This window comes from Protobothrops mucrosquamatus, unplaced genomic scaffold, assembly GCF_001527695.2.
Source record: "Protobothrops mucrosquamatus isolate PMUCROS unplaced genomic scaffold, P.Mucros_1.0 scaffold150, whole genome shotgun sequence".
Lineage (NCBI taxonomy): Eukaryota > Metazoa > Chordata > Lepidosauria > Squamata > Viperidae > Protobothrops > Protobothrops mucrosquamatus.
In genome coordinates, this window is record NW_015386515.1 from 298,066 (window position 1) to 315,886 (window position 17,821).

Consider the following 17,821-nt stretch of genomic DNA (forward strand, 5'->3'; position numbering starts at 1 on the left):
GCTGCTTTATTTGGAATAGCTTTCATCCTGTGATGATATCTGTAACACCATCAAACATCCACATCTGCCTATCCTAGGTCCTTGGAAAGGATTCAGTAGGTAGACAAAAATGCCAAATACAGTCTGAATATCTGGCTGACTGCAATGAACCATAATAATAAAGTTGTGATTCCAAATTGAGAGCAGATAATTTAGTCTGGCTATTGTAAATAAAAAACAACAACCACATAAAGGAAAGTTGCACAGTAAACATCAGATATGGTTCCCATTTCAGGTAAACAGAGAAGTTTGTGGTGATTGTTATTCAATTTTATTAAAGGTCATTAATGATATGTGTGTAAGTGCCTTCAGGAAGCTAAAGGGGGAAACAACCTCTTGGACTGGATGTACAGCAGGGGTGTTGAGTGCAGCTGCAAGCATGGCTGCCTGGAGTACCTGCCATGAAAGAAATGGAGAGGCAGAGCTAACAGCAGGATCAGAAACAGGACTTTGGCCAAGGCCCACAGCATCCTCCAGGTAGCCTGGGGAGTTGGATGTAGGAAAGATCTGCACAAAAAAGGGAAAGAACGATATGTAAACAAAGGCACAAGAAGAGGATCAAATACAGTTGATAGTTCCTAGTGGAACAATGAAAAGGTGGATTTATTTTTTTTTCTTCATTTTTTTTAACAACACATTGATTTAATATTGGAATAATGCTATGAGGGAGCCATCTCTTTTTTTTAACCAGGTGAAATTGAAGAGTCATCACTTTCTTCTTCTAAATTACAGTCAATGGAGAGAAAAAAATGGTAAAGCCGCAGTGTCTTGTTTTTTTAATCAGTTCAGTAGGAATTTAAAAAGGGGAGGGGATTACCAATCAGAATAACAGGCCACAACCAGAGCCAAAGCAGTGGGAGGAGCTGAAATCTAGAATGAGATTTCTTTATTTCCATCTGGTTTATTCATGGGAAATTAACAGTTTAAAGCTGCAATACAAAAAACGCCTAACAGTATTGGGATGGGGGGGACAAAATTTAGATTAATTAATATTCAAACACATTAGATTAAGCTGTATACATCATGTAATTCATCTTTCAGTCTTCTACTAATCTGGTTAAAGCTCATTGTGTGAATACAGTCAATGCCCTTTCCTTTCTTTCCATCCCCCCCACCTCCAACTCTTCTGCTTTTCGTCTACCTATTTTACAGTGGCTGCATGTTTATTTATTTAGACTTCTTTGCCTGCCAACTTGCCAAGGTGACTCTACGCAGCTTACAGCCGTACAATTAAAATATTGTATAAAGTGTTAATAAATCATCTCCAATAGTCCATTGGTCACTTACATGGATGAGCAGTATTCCTTGGAAGTAATTCTGTATAGTTCCAGATGTGGAAGTCTCTTCTGAGAGAATAGGAAAAATAAGATATGAGTTACAAGAGTTCCACCAAGCACACTGTTAAGAATCCTGTGCTCTCTTCCAAAGGCAGTCCTCAATTTATAACCATTTGTTTAACCACACTTCAAAGTTATGACTGCCACAGAAAAAGTGACGCTCTGTCCTTAGAACGACAATTGTCTCCTCACTTCCACAGTTACAGGAATGCAATTTGGGCATTGGGCTACTGCTTGCATTTACATTTGTTGTATAGTCTTGTGGTCACATGATCATGATTTGCAACTTCCCCAGCAGGCTTCTGACAAGCAGAGTCAATTGGGGAAGCTGGATTCGCTTAATGACTGCATGTTTCACTTGATCACGATTCAAAAACTGTTGTAAAATCAGGTCCAGTCACATGGTGACTCAATGACTGCATCGCTTGCCATCCCAATTGTGGTCATAGGTTGAGGACTACCTGTAGTGGAGTGCAAAAAGGAGTATTCTTTGACAGTTTCTTTCCCCGTTAAGAAGCAAGAATAAACGGGGAAAAAATGTCAAAGATGCAGGCCCTCCAAAGACAAGGATTTGCAGCTGTCCTGGGCTGGCTCTACAGCTGGGTGATCAAGTGCAATTGCCAATCTTGTGGATACAGAATGGGACAACTCACCATGGTTAACTCACCACAGGCCAACTCGCCATAGGAAAATTCAACAATTCAATTTAATTATTTAAAATAATTAAAAAAATATTTTAATTTTTGTCATTCACATTTCATTTTGCCCTTCTTTTTGCATCCTTTCTTTAAAGATTCTGTTCCACCATTTCTTCAATATTAATGTAACTCTTGTCCCATGGTGAGTTATCCCGCAGCAAGTTGGCCGTGGTGAGTTGGTCATGGCAAGTTGTCCTAGACCCTCGTGGACGAGTATTAACTTGCAGCTCTGCTCCAACGTACTTAAAATGATTGCAAACCCTATTTATAGAGGACATGTCAGAATTTCAGGGTTCTCATTAATACAGATTCTTGCTTTATCCCATTGCCTCTTCACTCTTGAAATCGTGATCCTGTGCCATCTTTTTTTCTTTAAAAAAAAGGAAGATGGCAGTATTACAGCCTCTCTCATAGTGACTGTTCAGAGGGAAATAGCAAAGTATCTCAAGGCAGGGAACTAGTTGGAGAAGGCCCTGGCCAAGTCATCCAGAGTTTTGTATTTGGAAGAGGGTGGCATTAAGGACAATTGCAACCACCCAATCACATACTTCATACCATCTGGTCGCACACTTGTTCCTCCCAAAGAAAGCCCCCTGCCGAGGTCACCATTTCTCCAGACAGTGCATCTTTCTGCAAACTAAAATAGAACACAGTAGTTTTAAAAAGGCAGGCTATGTTTTCTGTGTGCATAACTGAAGCCTAGCAGAATAGGAGAGAATGCAACTTGGACAGAATATTTTGGGACTTGCAACTCTGTAACTTATTCTTACTTTACCCAACTTGCCTTCTGGGTCTTTTAAACTGCAGATTAAACTAATTTTGAAGTCTCCAAAAATATCTCGTCTCTTATACAGGCATGCGTGCGCGCATGTGCGCGCACACACACAAGCACACAATGTTTCTTGCAAATAAATGCAATTCCACTGTCAAATGTAGCAAACTCCAATAGTAATTCCAATCCAGGAAGTTTTCAATGAGAACATGTGCTAAATTTTTATTTATTTCCAGCCTACATTCCCAAGGCCTATTTGTTGAGATACCCTCAAATGGATATTATTGCTATTCCTGTTTTACAGATGAGGAACTGAGTCCAAGAAATTGTGACCATACTCCTTTTGGCCAAGATTTGGTCTAAGTCTTTGATGCTCAGCTCATTAACTGATCATCATAGCCAAGTAAGAGGATTGATTAGGTCATCCTTACAGTGCTATTTCCTGTTGAACTTCCACCACATTGTCTTCCAAGAAGGTGATACTTCGGTGCAGCTCCTTCATTGATTTAGAAAGAAAACAACACTGCTTTAGTCTTTCATATTTTTCTTTATCTTAATTTTTTACACTAATTCAGCTAAGCTTCAGACTCTCCTGAAAGCCCTGAAATGGCAGGATACGGGAAGAGAGATTAATTTGAAGATCGCTAATCCTTAATAGTTTATATTGGATTGCTTTATATGCCATCTGATTCTAACTGAAGATAATCTAAACCTGAAATCAAAAGTAACAGAGGATTTTTCTAGGAATTTGGCAGACACAATTTTCATCATAATCTTCAACTTTTATCTATTGTTTCAGCACTTAGATTGCTGTGGTCCTAAACTTATGGCCTCAGTTGGGACCAGGATTGCTGTCATAATTGCTGTGGTCATAAAGCAAGATGTCACATCACCACAACAGCATATGACAGCAATCCCAGCACTCCCCATTGAGTCATTAAACAGGAATTGCAGGTATTTAAGCAACTACCCACTCCAACTCAAGCCATTCCAGGCTTGGTCCCTCCAAGCCCTGAGCCTCTGTAAGCTAAGGGACAGGCTCCAACTCCCAACACAACTGTTCCCACGTCTGTATTTTGGCCAACCTGCACTCTGCCTTGTGGGGTGGCAGAAGTAGCCCCAGCATTGTGTGGCTCTGGAGCTGCTAGCCCTGTCCTGGGAAGCCTCAGTTATCAGAGTCTGTCCCAGCAAGCATTTGCTTGCCCAGCTGCCTGCTCTCCCAGTTCCCTGCACCAACCTTTCACTTTTTGCACCCAGCCACCACCGCTGAAGCAGAAGCACTTTGCTGCCTTTGCTGTTTCCTTTTCAGACCTTTGGCCTGTTACCCCGTGTGCCCCAGCTTCTCTGGTTTCCTACACGTGGCTCCCAAGCCTGCCTTAACAGCACCAAGCCACAGCCTCTATGACGCCCCAAGCAAGCTTTTGTTCACCCAGTTGCCTTCTCTCCCAGTTCCCCGCACCAACCATCTACCTTTTGCACCCAGCCGAAGCAGAAGCGCCTATATTTGCTGTCTTTTTTTTTTTGTACCAAGCTTCTCCAGTGTACATTTTCTAGGTCTGTGTCTTCTTTTAGAAGGCAGTGCAGTGCCCCGTTTGTTTCAGTGCTGATTCGCTTTTACTTTGTGATTCCCTTTGATCATGCATAGATTCTGTTGGCTTCATATATGTGACATCTCTGTTGCAGGCAACAAAGTTTGAGCCTAAAGGGAGTCCTACCTGGCTCTTCAGAGACACCCCTTGGATTACTGTGTTCAGTTTCTCAATATGCTGCTGTTTCTAAAATGCCAAAAATCAGAAGACTTTTATTCTATTTCTACGTAGAAAAAAAAAAGAGCTGTCAACCTTGCATACTTTGAGGGTACGAACCTGGAGGTGCTTCCATGCTAAAAACTCATAGTATTAATATATAATTACTCTTCTAGAAGCTGTAGGGAGAATTGCAATTGCTTTGTAAACAGGCTTGCTGTATTATACTTCTTTAATGTTAATATATTATAAAAATATTGAAATACTTAGCTAACCACTAACCAGTTTGCTAAAATATAAATGACTGAAAAATATAGGTTTTGAAATCATAGTAACATATTTATGTTCTATTATTCTTTTATCGAAGTGGTATTTTGGGAATCATAGAATCTTTGAGTTGGAAGGGACTTTAGAAATTATATAGTCTGGCCCTCTGCCCAGTGCAAGTTCCTCTAGAAATGCCAGTCTCTGCTTAACAACGTCTGGTAAAAAAAACTCAACCACACCGTGGTAGCTTGTTCCATACAGTGAGGAGGTTGATCAGATATTAGGCGGACAAAGGCTCTTTGTCCAGGCTTTCTTGGGTTTGAAGGAGAGTGCATAATGAACAGTGAACAGAGGGGAGGAAGGTATTATATTGTCTCTTTCATAATTCTAGAATTCTGAATGATCTGGTAAGCCTGAATGTTGAAGATGGAGAGGAAATCAGAACATGCAGTGATAGTTACAAACTTTGACTGCTTTGAATGAATTTGAGACAACTTCATAGGGCCTGGGTGGTACTAGCAATTAGTTGTAATGGCTGTATAGTGTATAAATATGGGATGCAGTAGGCCACCCAGTACCTGTTTCTTGGGAAAAGCAGTAGAAGAAGCTATTGCATTAATATTTGGGGACTTCCCAGAAGCATCAGGCTGGGCTTTGTGGGAAATTAATATTATGTACTATCATTGTCTCCAATTCTTATATTCAATATTTCCATAAGGCTAGTTTTATTATGAATAAATGGACCTTTTAGTCTTAGAAGCTGCTCCTAAGCAATGACATATCTCTCAAATTAAAGTATAACTGGAAGGATCCAGGAAGTAGCAGCTGAGACACGATTGAACAATAACCCTGCCTGCTGAATAACATATATAGGTTGTGAACTTTGACAAAAGTGACTATTATAAAATAGAGAGCTGAAAAATAATCAATCCCCACCTTGACTCACATTTCTCAGCCAAAGACCCATGATTAGTTTGCCGTCAAAAACAAAGGAGCTTTGAAACCAGAAATATAATTGATTTACCTGCCTGATCCTCTCATACTTTGTCTGCCACTTAGCTTCCCATTCGAACAAGTGCCTCTATGTTGGTGGGAAAAAATTATAATAATATAGTTGCAGCAACTTTCAGTCTTCAAATGCAAAGACACAGGCACAGCTATGAACTGTCCCCTAAGATCTTGAGTATTTTAGATTATTTCTGTCCCAAAGGTGGGACACAATTGTCGAACTCCAGTTTCAATACAGTAGTTCTCTTTTGTCTTCCAAGAGCTGCTTAAGCTGGTGAGAAACTATATTCTCAGAACAGCAAGAATGCGTTCAAATTTTTCACACATGAAAAGTTGGAGAGATTTTTTTTCTTACCGGTAGTAGCAATAATTGCCCTACTAAACACTGCACTTTGCAAAGCAAAAATGTTCCATCTCAACAACACACTTTAGGCCATGCCATAATGTATTCTTCCTCAGTGCTTCACCCTACTTCTCAAGGCACTGACGTGCACATCTCTTCTTGATTGACAGCTCATATCAAAAGAAATGCCCAGGGACTACATTCTTGGAGAGCAGCAAAACAGGGTAGCCTCTCCAGTGCATAAAAGCAGGGGCTATTCACTTTGCAGTTTTGCTTCATAGCTTCATCAGAAAGAGGTGTCCTTTAAACTTTATATATTCCTAATAGGGACATATTCCATTATGATACTTTGGGGAACAGAAGGGAACCAACTAGGGCACAAAACCTCTGCTCCATGCTCAAAAAAAGCTCATTCCTTTCTTCCCTCCCATGAGGAGACATACAGAGATCTCCTATCTCCATTCAGATTTTTCCCACTTCCTGGTAAAGAACAGAGGAGGAATTAGCAGACCTCCCATTTCCCATGCTTTTCACTGCCCAACAGCTACAGCATCTAGTTGTAGGGAATATGACAGCAGTAGAGCACTATTAGTTTAATAACCTGCTTCATATGAAAATCCTCCCACCATAAATCTTACCTTGTCTTAATGAATCTGACAGCTATAACATGTGGCATGAAAAATAAATACATAAGTGTATAACTCCTCCTGCCTGTACAAAGTGGATCTTTTCTTGTGAAAGAGAAGGGACAGTTACTCAAAGAATCAGAAATGTATTTAGTAAATAAGTGTGTGTGTGTGTGTGCGCGTGCGCGCGCGCACGCACGCGCATGGGCTTCTGTGTGCATAAAATAAGTACACAAGATAACAAACCAATGCTTAGAATTTCTATTACTCTACTCAGTGCTTTTTTTGTAAAAAAAAAAAAAAAGGTGCCGGAACTCACACACGTCATACAAACCGCCTTGCCTACCCTACAAGGTTCCATCCCAAAAAGGTGCCGGAACTCCATTCTGGGCGTTCTATGACAAAAAAAGCCCTGACTCTACTACCAAATTCTGTGATCATTTTTACATTAGTTGTATTGATTTCCTAGTCTAGTAGGTCTTTTATAACAAATATATAAGGTATGGGAAAGTTACCTTCAGTTCATTGCCTTCTGATCTAAGTTCCTTCTGAACATCTTTGTTGTACTGCTCATCCAGCTGTTGCTTGAAGACCTGTATGTAATGATTTCAAAAAGAATCCAAAGTTTTCATAGCTGGGAAGAAGGCAGTGTTGTTATATGGGCTCACAGATAGATGGTTAGGAAGCAGGATACTGGTTTCTTATTTGATCTTGCATACTTTTCCACATCAGTCTGCCCTCTCAGAGATGAGCCAAGAACAGATTCTCCTAGACCAGGGGTCTTTGAACTTGGCCCTTTTATGGCATGCTGGCTGAGGAATTCTGGGAGTTGAAGTCCACAAGTCATAAAAGGGCCAAGTTTGAAGACTCCTGTCCTAGACTAACATGTCTTTTGCATCTGCTGAGGCTCTCACATTCTGAAAAATTAGCAAATGTAGTACCTTGTATCAAAGACAATTCCTGTTAGTTCAGATGCCTGCTCCCCCATTTGTTTCAGAAAAGGGTCCCTGTAAACCAGAGCTGGCCCATCTGTGTCCAACTTAATATGGTTTGGGAGAATGAGAATAACAGCGGAAAGAAAGAGATTTTCTAGATTTCTGAAATCAGCAAAGATCCTGAATCCTACATAAGATAGGATATTTAACCATATCTTTATAAATCTACCCTCTGTAGCTGATTATTTAGTCAGACTACTGCATTAGCTTTTTTGATCTGAATTTTCAGATTCATTTGAATTAAATTTGAAGCCAGATTAGATTTATGGTGTCATACAGTTCCTATATGTGCAATCACCATTAATTATGTAATCACATCCTTGACCTGTGAAGAATTATGAAATAATGCTAGATAAGCAGCATATATCCAAAGATGTTTGGCTAAGTACAGTTCTGATATATATTTATCATGAGTTGGTGTCTTTTTATTGACCTATTGAGTCTTGCTACATGCTGGAAATTGCCATCCAAGTAAACGTTATTCCAAATTCAGGGTTTGCATTGCTGACTTATTCTTACCATTCTCACCAGGTTATAATTGGTTTCTTATTTAGCAGCTGGTGTTTTGCATTGATTTCTACGGTTCTACCCATTCCCCCCTTCCCACCAAAAGGGGAAGCACTTAATTTATTTTTCCTGGCTTCCCATCCCTGCTTTTCCAGCATTTCTATATATACTGTACTATCACTGTTACGTGGCAGCAACTAATCAAATTTAGCAGATCTTCAAATGCCATGCAGGGACAAATCTAGTTAATAATTGGATGAAACTGCTACAAAAGTTACATGGGTTTATCCCATAGGGTCACCAGGAGTCAAGTGGCAGGTACAATGCCCAATTTTCATTTCAGGTTGCAAATTAAGTGCTGCATATTCAAATATTGGTTAATGGAATTTGGCATATCTATGACATCAATTTATTTCATTTAGTATGGCACTGTTATTTTGCAAGTTTATGTTTTAAGACTTATTGTACTTGGAGCACAAAGTGATAACCTTAAGCCAAAGTTAATCACTTTATTTTATAGTCAATTGAAGTCAAGAATAAGGGCAGCAATCTTCTTGAACTCTGCCCTATCTCAAGTACTCACCTTTTTTTCCAGTTCTTTAACTATCTCAGCCATTTTCTGATTTTCCTTTTCCTGCAATTTAGCAAACAAATGGAACAGTCTAAGCCCTGCTACTCAGATTTTTTTTTGAACAATTTTAGTATTGTATTGTTTTTCTTATCAGCAGTATTAACATTTAGAAATTATACTGTGTAGCACCTTAGAATATTCAGCATGCCTTATGCAATTTGTGTAAAGCCAGTTATCTTGAAGACATGGGGACTACAGCTAAGATTGCCATTTTCTTGATCTGAATGGCCTTAATCTGAAATTCTCAAAAAGAGTAGAGTTTTTAAAAGAACCCAATCCCTATTGCATTTCCCACAGCAAATATACCAAAGGCAAGTTTCGGATTCTCATCAGCAAGATGGCATGGCCAATGAGAAAGGAGTATCAAAACTCTTGTCCAAAACGTTTAGCAAACACCAGAATGCCTATTTTTAAAGACACTGTTTTTATTTCTTCAAAATGTTACATATCAGATAGGATAATGAAAAACCACATACTGGAATGGGTACTCTAGATGTAATCAATTTACTCCAGGGTATTTAAAAAATGTTTGTTTTAGAATGCCTAAATTTGAAGGAGAAAGTGTATTATTGGTAATCAGAAATGAAGACTAAAAACAGAACATTGAACCAGCAATTACAAAAATTACAAAAACAAACAAACAAACAAACAACCTTTATTGGTTCCTGTCAGTCTACAGAGCCATTCTACGAACTTCTTTCTCCCAGATTACAAATTGGCCAAGGTTTCTAGAACCATGTCACATAACCAATTCTCTTATCTCCACCCTGAGGGATAAACACAATAGGATAAGGAAGGAAGGAGGGGAAGCTGAGGACCATGGGGAGATAATGCAGAGCTCTTAAATTGGTCCCCTGAGGGGCTCACTTGCTTGTGGATATGCAGCTGGCGTTGACGACTTCGGTTCTGATACTCCTGCAGAACTTCCTGGATTTCTTCCAGCTCCTCTTGCAATGCTCGAGTTTTCTTCTCCAGGGGCTTAAAACTGCAAAGGAGAAAAAGGAAGGTATCCTCACCATCTCCTATGCCAAAATTTAATCCCAGAAGCACCTTACACTTGTCAACACACTGAGCTGAGCCTTGCCTACTTCCTATCAGCTAACCTTTGCAAATCCTTGCAGTATTTTTTGGTTAAATCACCATGAAGAAAAACCTCTACAAAATGGCTTTAAATTTAGCCATAACAGAATAACAGAGTTGGAAGGGACCTTGGAGAACTTCTAATCTAGTCCAACCCCCTGCTCAAGCATGAAACCCTATACTATTCCAGATAAGTGGCTGTCTAGTCTCTTTTTGAAAGCTTCCAGTGATGAAGCACCTACAACTTCTGAAGGCAATTGTTCTGTTAGGAAATTTCTCCTTAGTTCTACAGTAGATGGCTTCTCTCCTTGATTAGTTTCCATCCATTGCTTTTTGTCGTGCCTTCTGGTGCTTTGGGAAATGGATTGAACCTCTCTTCTTTGTGGCAGCCCCTCAAGTATTGGAACACTGCTATCATGTCACCTCTAGTTCTTCTTTTCACTAGACTAGACAAACCCAGTTCCTACAACCATTCTTCATATGTTTTAACCTCCACCCCCTAATCATCTTTGTTCCTCTTTTCTATACTCTTTCCAGAGTCTTTACATCTTTTTTATAATGTGGTGAGCAAAACTGGATGCAGTATTCTAAGTGTGGTCTTACTAAGATTTTATAAAGCAGAACTAATACTTCACATGATCTTGATTCTATCCCTGTTAATACAACCTAGAATTGCATTGGCTTTTTTAGCTGCTGCCACACACTGCTAGCTCATATTTAAGTGATTGTCTACTAGGGTTCCAAGATCCCTCTCACATTTGTACCTATACCTGTACAATTGATTTTTCTTTCCTAAGTGTAAAACCTTACTTTTCTCTACATTGAACAAATTTCAATGTATTCCTGGTTTTTGACTAAACAGAAAAATGGGAGGCTGAATTCTGAATAAATAATTTTCATGGGACCCCATTTTCTCTCCAGCTTTTTGAGGGACCAGCAACTGTCAGGAAAAATTGGGAAGAATCCCCATGACAGCCTCTCACCTCTTAGTCTGCAGCAAGGCACAGAGCTGGGACTGATGTCTTAACAGTGCTTCATATTCCTTTTGCCAGACTTCACCGTGAGCAAGTTCTTCATGGATCCATTCCTGTAGCCAAGCATTCTCATCTTCAAAGTTCCTGAGTTTGTAGGGGAGAAAATTGATGAGGAGTGAATTTGAGGCATTCTGGTAAATCCGAGAGGTTGCAGAAGTGATACTTCCTGTCCAACTGATAAGTGTGAAAAGCAAGAACTAGATGTTCCTCCAAAATTGATGAAAAAACAAGAAGAAAATAAGAATTGCTGCCAAGAGGCCTCCAGCAATATTAAAGGAGCTGTAGGAATGTCTGGCAAGTACTAGTTATGTACTACACAGGACAACAGTCTCCCATATTCTTCATATGTCTGGGCTATGGGGTAGATAGGGTGACAAGATGGAAATCTTTTCTTATAAAGAAAAACATCAAAACCTGGCTCCATTTTGTAAAATCTACATCAAGTCTGACAAAAGCATGTGGGAAAATGTGTTATAGTCTGAGGAGAGCAAGGTTGAATTTTTTGGCCATAATCTCAAAAAGTATGTTTGGTGCAACAGCATGCATCACCAAAAGTACACCATACTCACAGTGAAGCATGGTGGCACCATTATGCTTTGGGGCTTTTCTTCAGCTGGAACTGGGGCTTTAGTCAAGGTGGAGGGAATTATGAACAGTTCCAAATATCAATTTTGGCACAAAACTTTCAGGCCTCTATTAAAATGCTGAAGATGAAGAATTTCACCTTTCAATATGAAAGCATGCCTCCAAATCAATAAAAGCATCGCTTCACCAGAAGAAGATCAAAGTTTTGGAATGGCCCAGCTAAAGCTTAGACCTGAATCCAATTGAACATCTGTGGGATGACCTGAAGAGGGCTGTGCACAGATGACCTCACAATCAGACAGATTTGGAGCACTTTTGCAAGGAAGAGGGGCAAAGATTCCCAAGGCAAGATGTGCCAGGCTGATAGGCTCCTACTCCAAAAGACTGGATACTGTCATAAAATCAAAAGGTGTTTCAACAAAGTATTATTTAAAGTTTGCATTATTGTAAGTTTTTTATTTTTATTTCCACCCCCCTAAATGCCTTGGACATTTTTTGTACCCTTCTCCTGACTAATGCATTCCAGCAATGAGATCCCTTTAATGCTTTGTAAACATAGCAGATCGTGGCTTTTGCTGTAAGAGGCAACTGAGTAACTGTAAAGGGCTTGATCAGTCACTTTAATTGATGGCAGGTGTATACTGACTACTATTTAACATCAGTTTGAATGTGATTCACATTCCTATTTATAAGAGGGTGTGCGCACTTGTGCAACCACGTTATTGTAAGATTTCCCCCCTATTTTAATTGAATTGTGCAACTTATAGTGTATGTTAAAAGAGGGAAAAAATTCTGAAGATTTATCTTGGTTTGATTTTTACATCTGAAACCTTGCATTTCAACAGAGGTATGTACTTTTTATATCCAGAGTCCTTCCTAAAAGCTGGATTTGTTTCTTCTTTTCTTATACACTATGAGAATGTTCCTTCTTATACTCATTTAAAATTATCGCCAATCTTTTCTGTTGGCTAAAAATTCAAGGTTCTGTGTTTATCTAAGCATTTATATGTCTATAAATTGTTAAATACATCCTGTCTGCTCATTCAGGGAAACAGCTGATTATATAATGTGAATCAAGTCTCCCTTCCCATATTTTTAACATGATGTGTAGTGGGAGAAAAGCTTCTTTGGCTAAATAGGGACTAAGTGGAAACAAAGAGATTGTTGTATTGCTATTTGTCCAGGAGCTGAAGGCAGTATACATGGGACATCTCCCATTTTGTCCTGAGTAAATTGAGTTGAAAGTACTGTTGGCTCATTTGATCAGCCAACTCCATGGTTGAATGAGAACCCAAACCTGAACCTGGATCTCTCTAATCCCAGTCTAGAATGGTATCCATTAAACAAAACTGGGTCTAGGCCCTTCTATCTCCATGAAAAGCCCCAAATGGTTCCACTACTGGTGATGGTATTGCTATTCCTGTAAGAGACAAGTGTAAATATTGTATCTAGTTTTACCTTCACTACCTCCTATTCAGTATGCTAAAGATGTCTGTTTTCTGTAACATATTTCCCATGGCCTGACAGATCCCATTTCACAATTACAGTAGCTCTTTTTCATAATCAGGCTGCAAAGAAAAGTTGTTAAAACACACCCAGGACTTCTTTGCTTGAGTTTGCTGCTTTGACTCAGCGCCATATTCATGTCCACAATTCCTTAGTTGGGCAATTTCTTTCTTAAAGAAAATTAATACATTTGCAAGCATGGACTGGAGACCCTGAAAAAGAAAATATCAAGCTATTCACGCATTTAGAAATATTGAACCACTACATCAGATGACACCCCAAAATTACTGTGTATGTGATCCAATGCATACATAAAAACATGTTATAAACATAATGTTTGGAAGAATTGGCTTGATATGTCATATTTTTGTATGGCCAATTTGAATGTTTGTGTGTGCATGTGTGAAACTGAGGCCTTTACCTGATACCTGCCACTCAGGGACAGATTCATCAGGACATCAGTTAGTGACCACCAAGCCAATCAAATAGACCTTCTAAGAGTCGCTCCCTAAGCCAGTTGCCATCACACAGGAACATGTTGCTCGGCAACCAACTGCCAACCATTACCATTCTACCTTCCAAATGCATCTCAAACATAGGGCTAGTTCCTCACATGCCCTAATCCTAGAACCTGGGATTGTCCTGGCAATAGCTTTTTCATTGGCTCCCTGGAAAATTGCCTCCGTCTCACATCCAGCAGACCATGAGTGACAGTTTTAGATATTTTTTATTGCCTCAGTGAACTTTCCCCTTTTAGCCCAGCACTCTAAGGCAGGCAAAATCTCTTAGGCTTTTTCACCTATTATCTTGGAGGGACATCTGGGAACTATAGCAACAACTTTGTGGCATTTCTTCCTGAACCGTAGGATAAGCAATTTCATATTGAAGTGAGCCCCAATGACATGCCAAGGGACTCCAGGAATTTATCCCCACCCCATCCCAAAACCCGGGGCCCATGTGTGTTAACACTATCAGATCTCTCTTTAAGGGGGAAGATACAGATTGGTTGAGCCCCCTCATGGTAGCCTGCATTCTCCCATTGCAAAAACAAATCCAGAGAGAAAAGAAGTGGCAGACTTGCTAAAATGTCTGTTCTCCTATCTCACTGACCAGGGGTATCTTTTCTTGGGTCCTTCCAGGAGCGAGAATATTAATGTTCATAACCACTGAGGAGGGTAAGAAAGGCAAGACCAGCCAGTATTTGGAGGTGCCCAAAAATAATCTTTTGGTGATTATTCTATTGTTGAGGAAACGCTGAAGTATTGGCTCAGCTGCAGCCTCTTCAAAATCATAGGAAAACCTATTTCCTCAAAAAAAAACCAAAAAAAAAAAGGCTGCAACTTTTCTTTGATACAAAGAATAAGACCTTGCTGCTGTAGACCTGTGGCAGCTCAGAACAGCCAGTAATTTTTGTTTCTTCTCAAAATTCCAGGTTTACAGATGATTGTCAGTTATCTTGGAGCTACATCTAAGCATTCAGATAACAGCTGAGACCTTTTGCATAGCACTTTCCCAAATGTCTCTTGCTTCTCATACTGTATCAGCTGAACAGGAAGAGCAATTATACATTGCTGGATTCACGTAACACAACAGGCAACCGTTTATTATGCATGGTTTATTGAATAAACTATACATAATATACTAAGCCATCACCATGGAAATCATATCTACTGGGTCGCATAACATTATGCCAGAAATATGCAATTTATATTTTGACTTAGCATTGTGAACCCACAATTAAAGTAATAGAACCAAACCATTTGACATTGGATGGTGGCCTTTTAATAGTTGCAAGATGTAAACCTTTCAGCAGGTCTAATTTGCATAAAAAAATTACACTCTTCAGCACACAACTGTTAAAAAAGGAAAGTTGTGTTCTCCTTCACATCATGGTTGTTCAGTTCGAAAGATACAAAAGCATAATAAAAAAGGAATAATTTGATACATGCAGATGTGTCCATTTTTCACCAATAAAACTATGCCAGATACAATAAAGGAACTCCTTTGTACTCTTACTTTTTAGCCCAGGAGAAAGGACTACTCCATCAGCTCCTTCAACATTTGATCCTAATAGAAGATCAAGATAAATCTCATTTCCAGGATCTGCCAGTGAGGGAAACTTCAATGCCTTCATTTTAATACTGATAGCTATAGACTCTAGCCCTTATTCCAATTTCATGTATTCAGAAAATATATCCAAGAATGCCCTAGACCAATTGCTTTGGCTTCACTGCTGCCTCAGATCCCTTTCTCATATCTCTGGCGTTAAACCAAAGTAAATCATACCTACAGGAATGTTTTAGGCTATGGAAAAAGTGATCTCTTCTTACTGCAAGGACAATGAAATATAAAAGGTTCTTCTATATCCTAGATGACAATAGCTTTGTGGTCTTAGAAATAACTTGAATGCTATTTAGTAGGAAGAGAAGAAAAAGACACGGAAGTGCCCAATTTAGGTTTCAAAATATGGGTATCATGTTTTTTTTAGTAGTGATAGAATAACACAGCTAAAACCCTTCAGTCTGGGAGTCCAACCAGGTAACTAGTCTCCATTACATTCTCTTGGCTAATACCCCCAGGGACAAGGGCAGGTGTGCCTTCTTTGTAGGAAATGGAAACATGCAGAGATACCCCACTCACCCCACAATCACTATCCCACTGTAGGTTTCCTTGTGAGTTAGAATATCTATTGCAATCCAAAATGTTTATTTGTCACACGTGTCTCTTCAAATGTAGAGAAAGATGATCTGAACGTGAGAAAGCACGTTCACAGAGGTGACACTTGAATGGACGCTGTCCTGTGTGTTTACGATAATGGCGAGTCAGCTCATCTGAACGGGCAAATTTCCAACCACATCCTTCCCAAGTGCAGTGATATGGCTTCTCTCCTGTAAAACAGATAGTACCACTATGTCCTTGTGCTATCATTGGATCCAAAGAGGGTCATTATTTTAAGTTATACAGTTAACATTCATACAGAATTTTGAGGAAATAAGCAGCCCCAAATTGATCTCCCACTTCCTCCCACCCCACCACAGGGCAAGGGGGCCAACCACATAGTGCAACATCCAAACTTTAGATATTCAGCAGACACAGCAGAAGGTAGACTCAACAGGCGAACAATTGCTAAGATCCCAGAGCAGAGGATAAAATGCCCCAAGAGCCAACACACAGCTACACACAGCCTCTATATCTTTTTTTCTTACCTGTATGTGTGCGAACATGAGCCTTGAGATGGGAGCTCTTGGTGTATGTCTTCCCACAACTGGGATGGCTGCAGATGTGACTAGCAGGCCGCTTGTGAGACCATTGTTTGTGTCCTTTCTTAGGCTTGGCTATGGCTTCTCTAGTAGGTGATGGTGGTTTCCTGAAACCAAGGAGTGGCAAAGCATGGAGAACAGAATCTGTCTGGTACATTTGAACTCGGGCTTGATATGGGTTATGGGAGAAAGGATGGTAACCATTCAGCAGACTGCAGTGTGGCAGCTGGGAAGCCACTGCAGCTGGTGGAAACTGATTGTAAGAAGCATGTTTGCCTAGCAAGTGAGGACTTGGCTGTACATAGGCTTCACAGGTTACATGATAATATTGCCCGAGAGATTTTTGTCTGGGCTCCCTGGGCTGTTGCCCTGCTGCGGCAAGAGCCACAGGATCTCCCTGGGCAAAGTGTGGCAATTGATTGTTGGAAAATACTAGATTCTTATTGGGCTCTATTATATCCTGGGAATAACTGGGTAGGATCGGGGCACAGTTTACAGAGTTCTCTTTTAGCAGGAACTGGACTTCCGAGCTTGAGGAACCAGGAACTTCTGCAACCTTGAGGCTTCCTGGGAGCTTTTCGCTGACTTCCTCCTCAACTGACACTGTCTGACAGACAGCAGACACTGAGGTCTGGTCCTCTTGGTCAACTCGAGAAAGACCGGCATTTTGCCCTGAGGTAGAAAAATTTTTTAGGAGAAAGTCAAGGTCCCAATAGGCTTCCTCATGCTCCTGCTTGACATGTTGGATCCCTTCAGGTTGGTTTGACTCCAAGAACTCCAGAGATGGAGTTTCAGGGCAGTCTTCTGTCTTCCACCACTAGAAAGCAAGTAAATAGCTCATGAAATAAATTGCATTCCAGGTATGAAATGCAGGTAGAAGCTGATGGGAAGTAAGCAGACTCTTCATACATTGTAGTAAGTGCCTTTCACTAATTGAAAGACAGAAGCAGGTTACAAATGTTGTGATGGATGAGCTTCAGAAACCAGGGCAGGCACAGGCTGAAGCCTGCCATCAAGGTAGAGATAAGAAGCCCATTATCACAAGACTGCATAAGTTTCTGCCTTACAGTTGGGAGAGGCTGAATGTTAGTTATCTCACTGGGCCTTAGAAACAGGCAACAGAAACATTCACTACTCAAGAGACTTTTTTCAGGCTGGTTCTTAGACAGCATCCTATGGTTATTCTACTCTAGATTTTCAAGGACTGCAGATTAGAAGAGTAGAATACTCAGCATTTATTCTTTGAAGACCATCATATCATTGTAAGGATTGAGTAAATACAGTAGAATAAAACTGTTTATGATCTGTATATTATTATAACACGGTAATTAATATAGAAGCAACAATTTATTTCATTTCTTCCCAAAATTGGATCTGACACCATAAAT

The 17,821-nt window shown here is 39.9% G+C and overlaps 1 protein-coding gene across 1 annotated transcript in view; it reads right to left on the bottom strand.

Annotated features, from left to right (window-relative positions):
- Window positions 1–15,806: 15,806 nt before the first annotated feature.
- The window catches only part of KLF1 (Kruppel like factor 1), a 4,454-nt gene continuing 2,439 nt past the window's right edge, over window positions 15,807–17,821 (bottom strand). The window contains exons 2-3 of the mRNA XM_015813303.1: window positions 16,380–17,250; window positions 15,807–16,061 (exon numbers count right to left, since the gene is read on the bottom strand). Coding sequence (XP_015668789.1) covers window positions 15,886–16,061; window positions 16,380–17,250 — 1,047 coding nt within the window. The 3' untranslated portion in view covers window positions 15,807–15,885. The remainder of the gene's footprint in view (window positions 16,062–16,379; window positions 17,251–17,821) is intronic.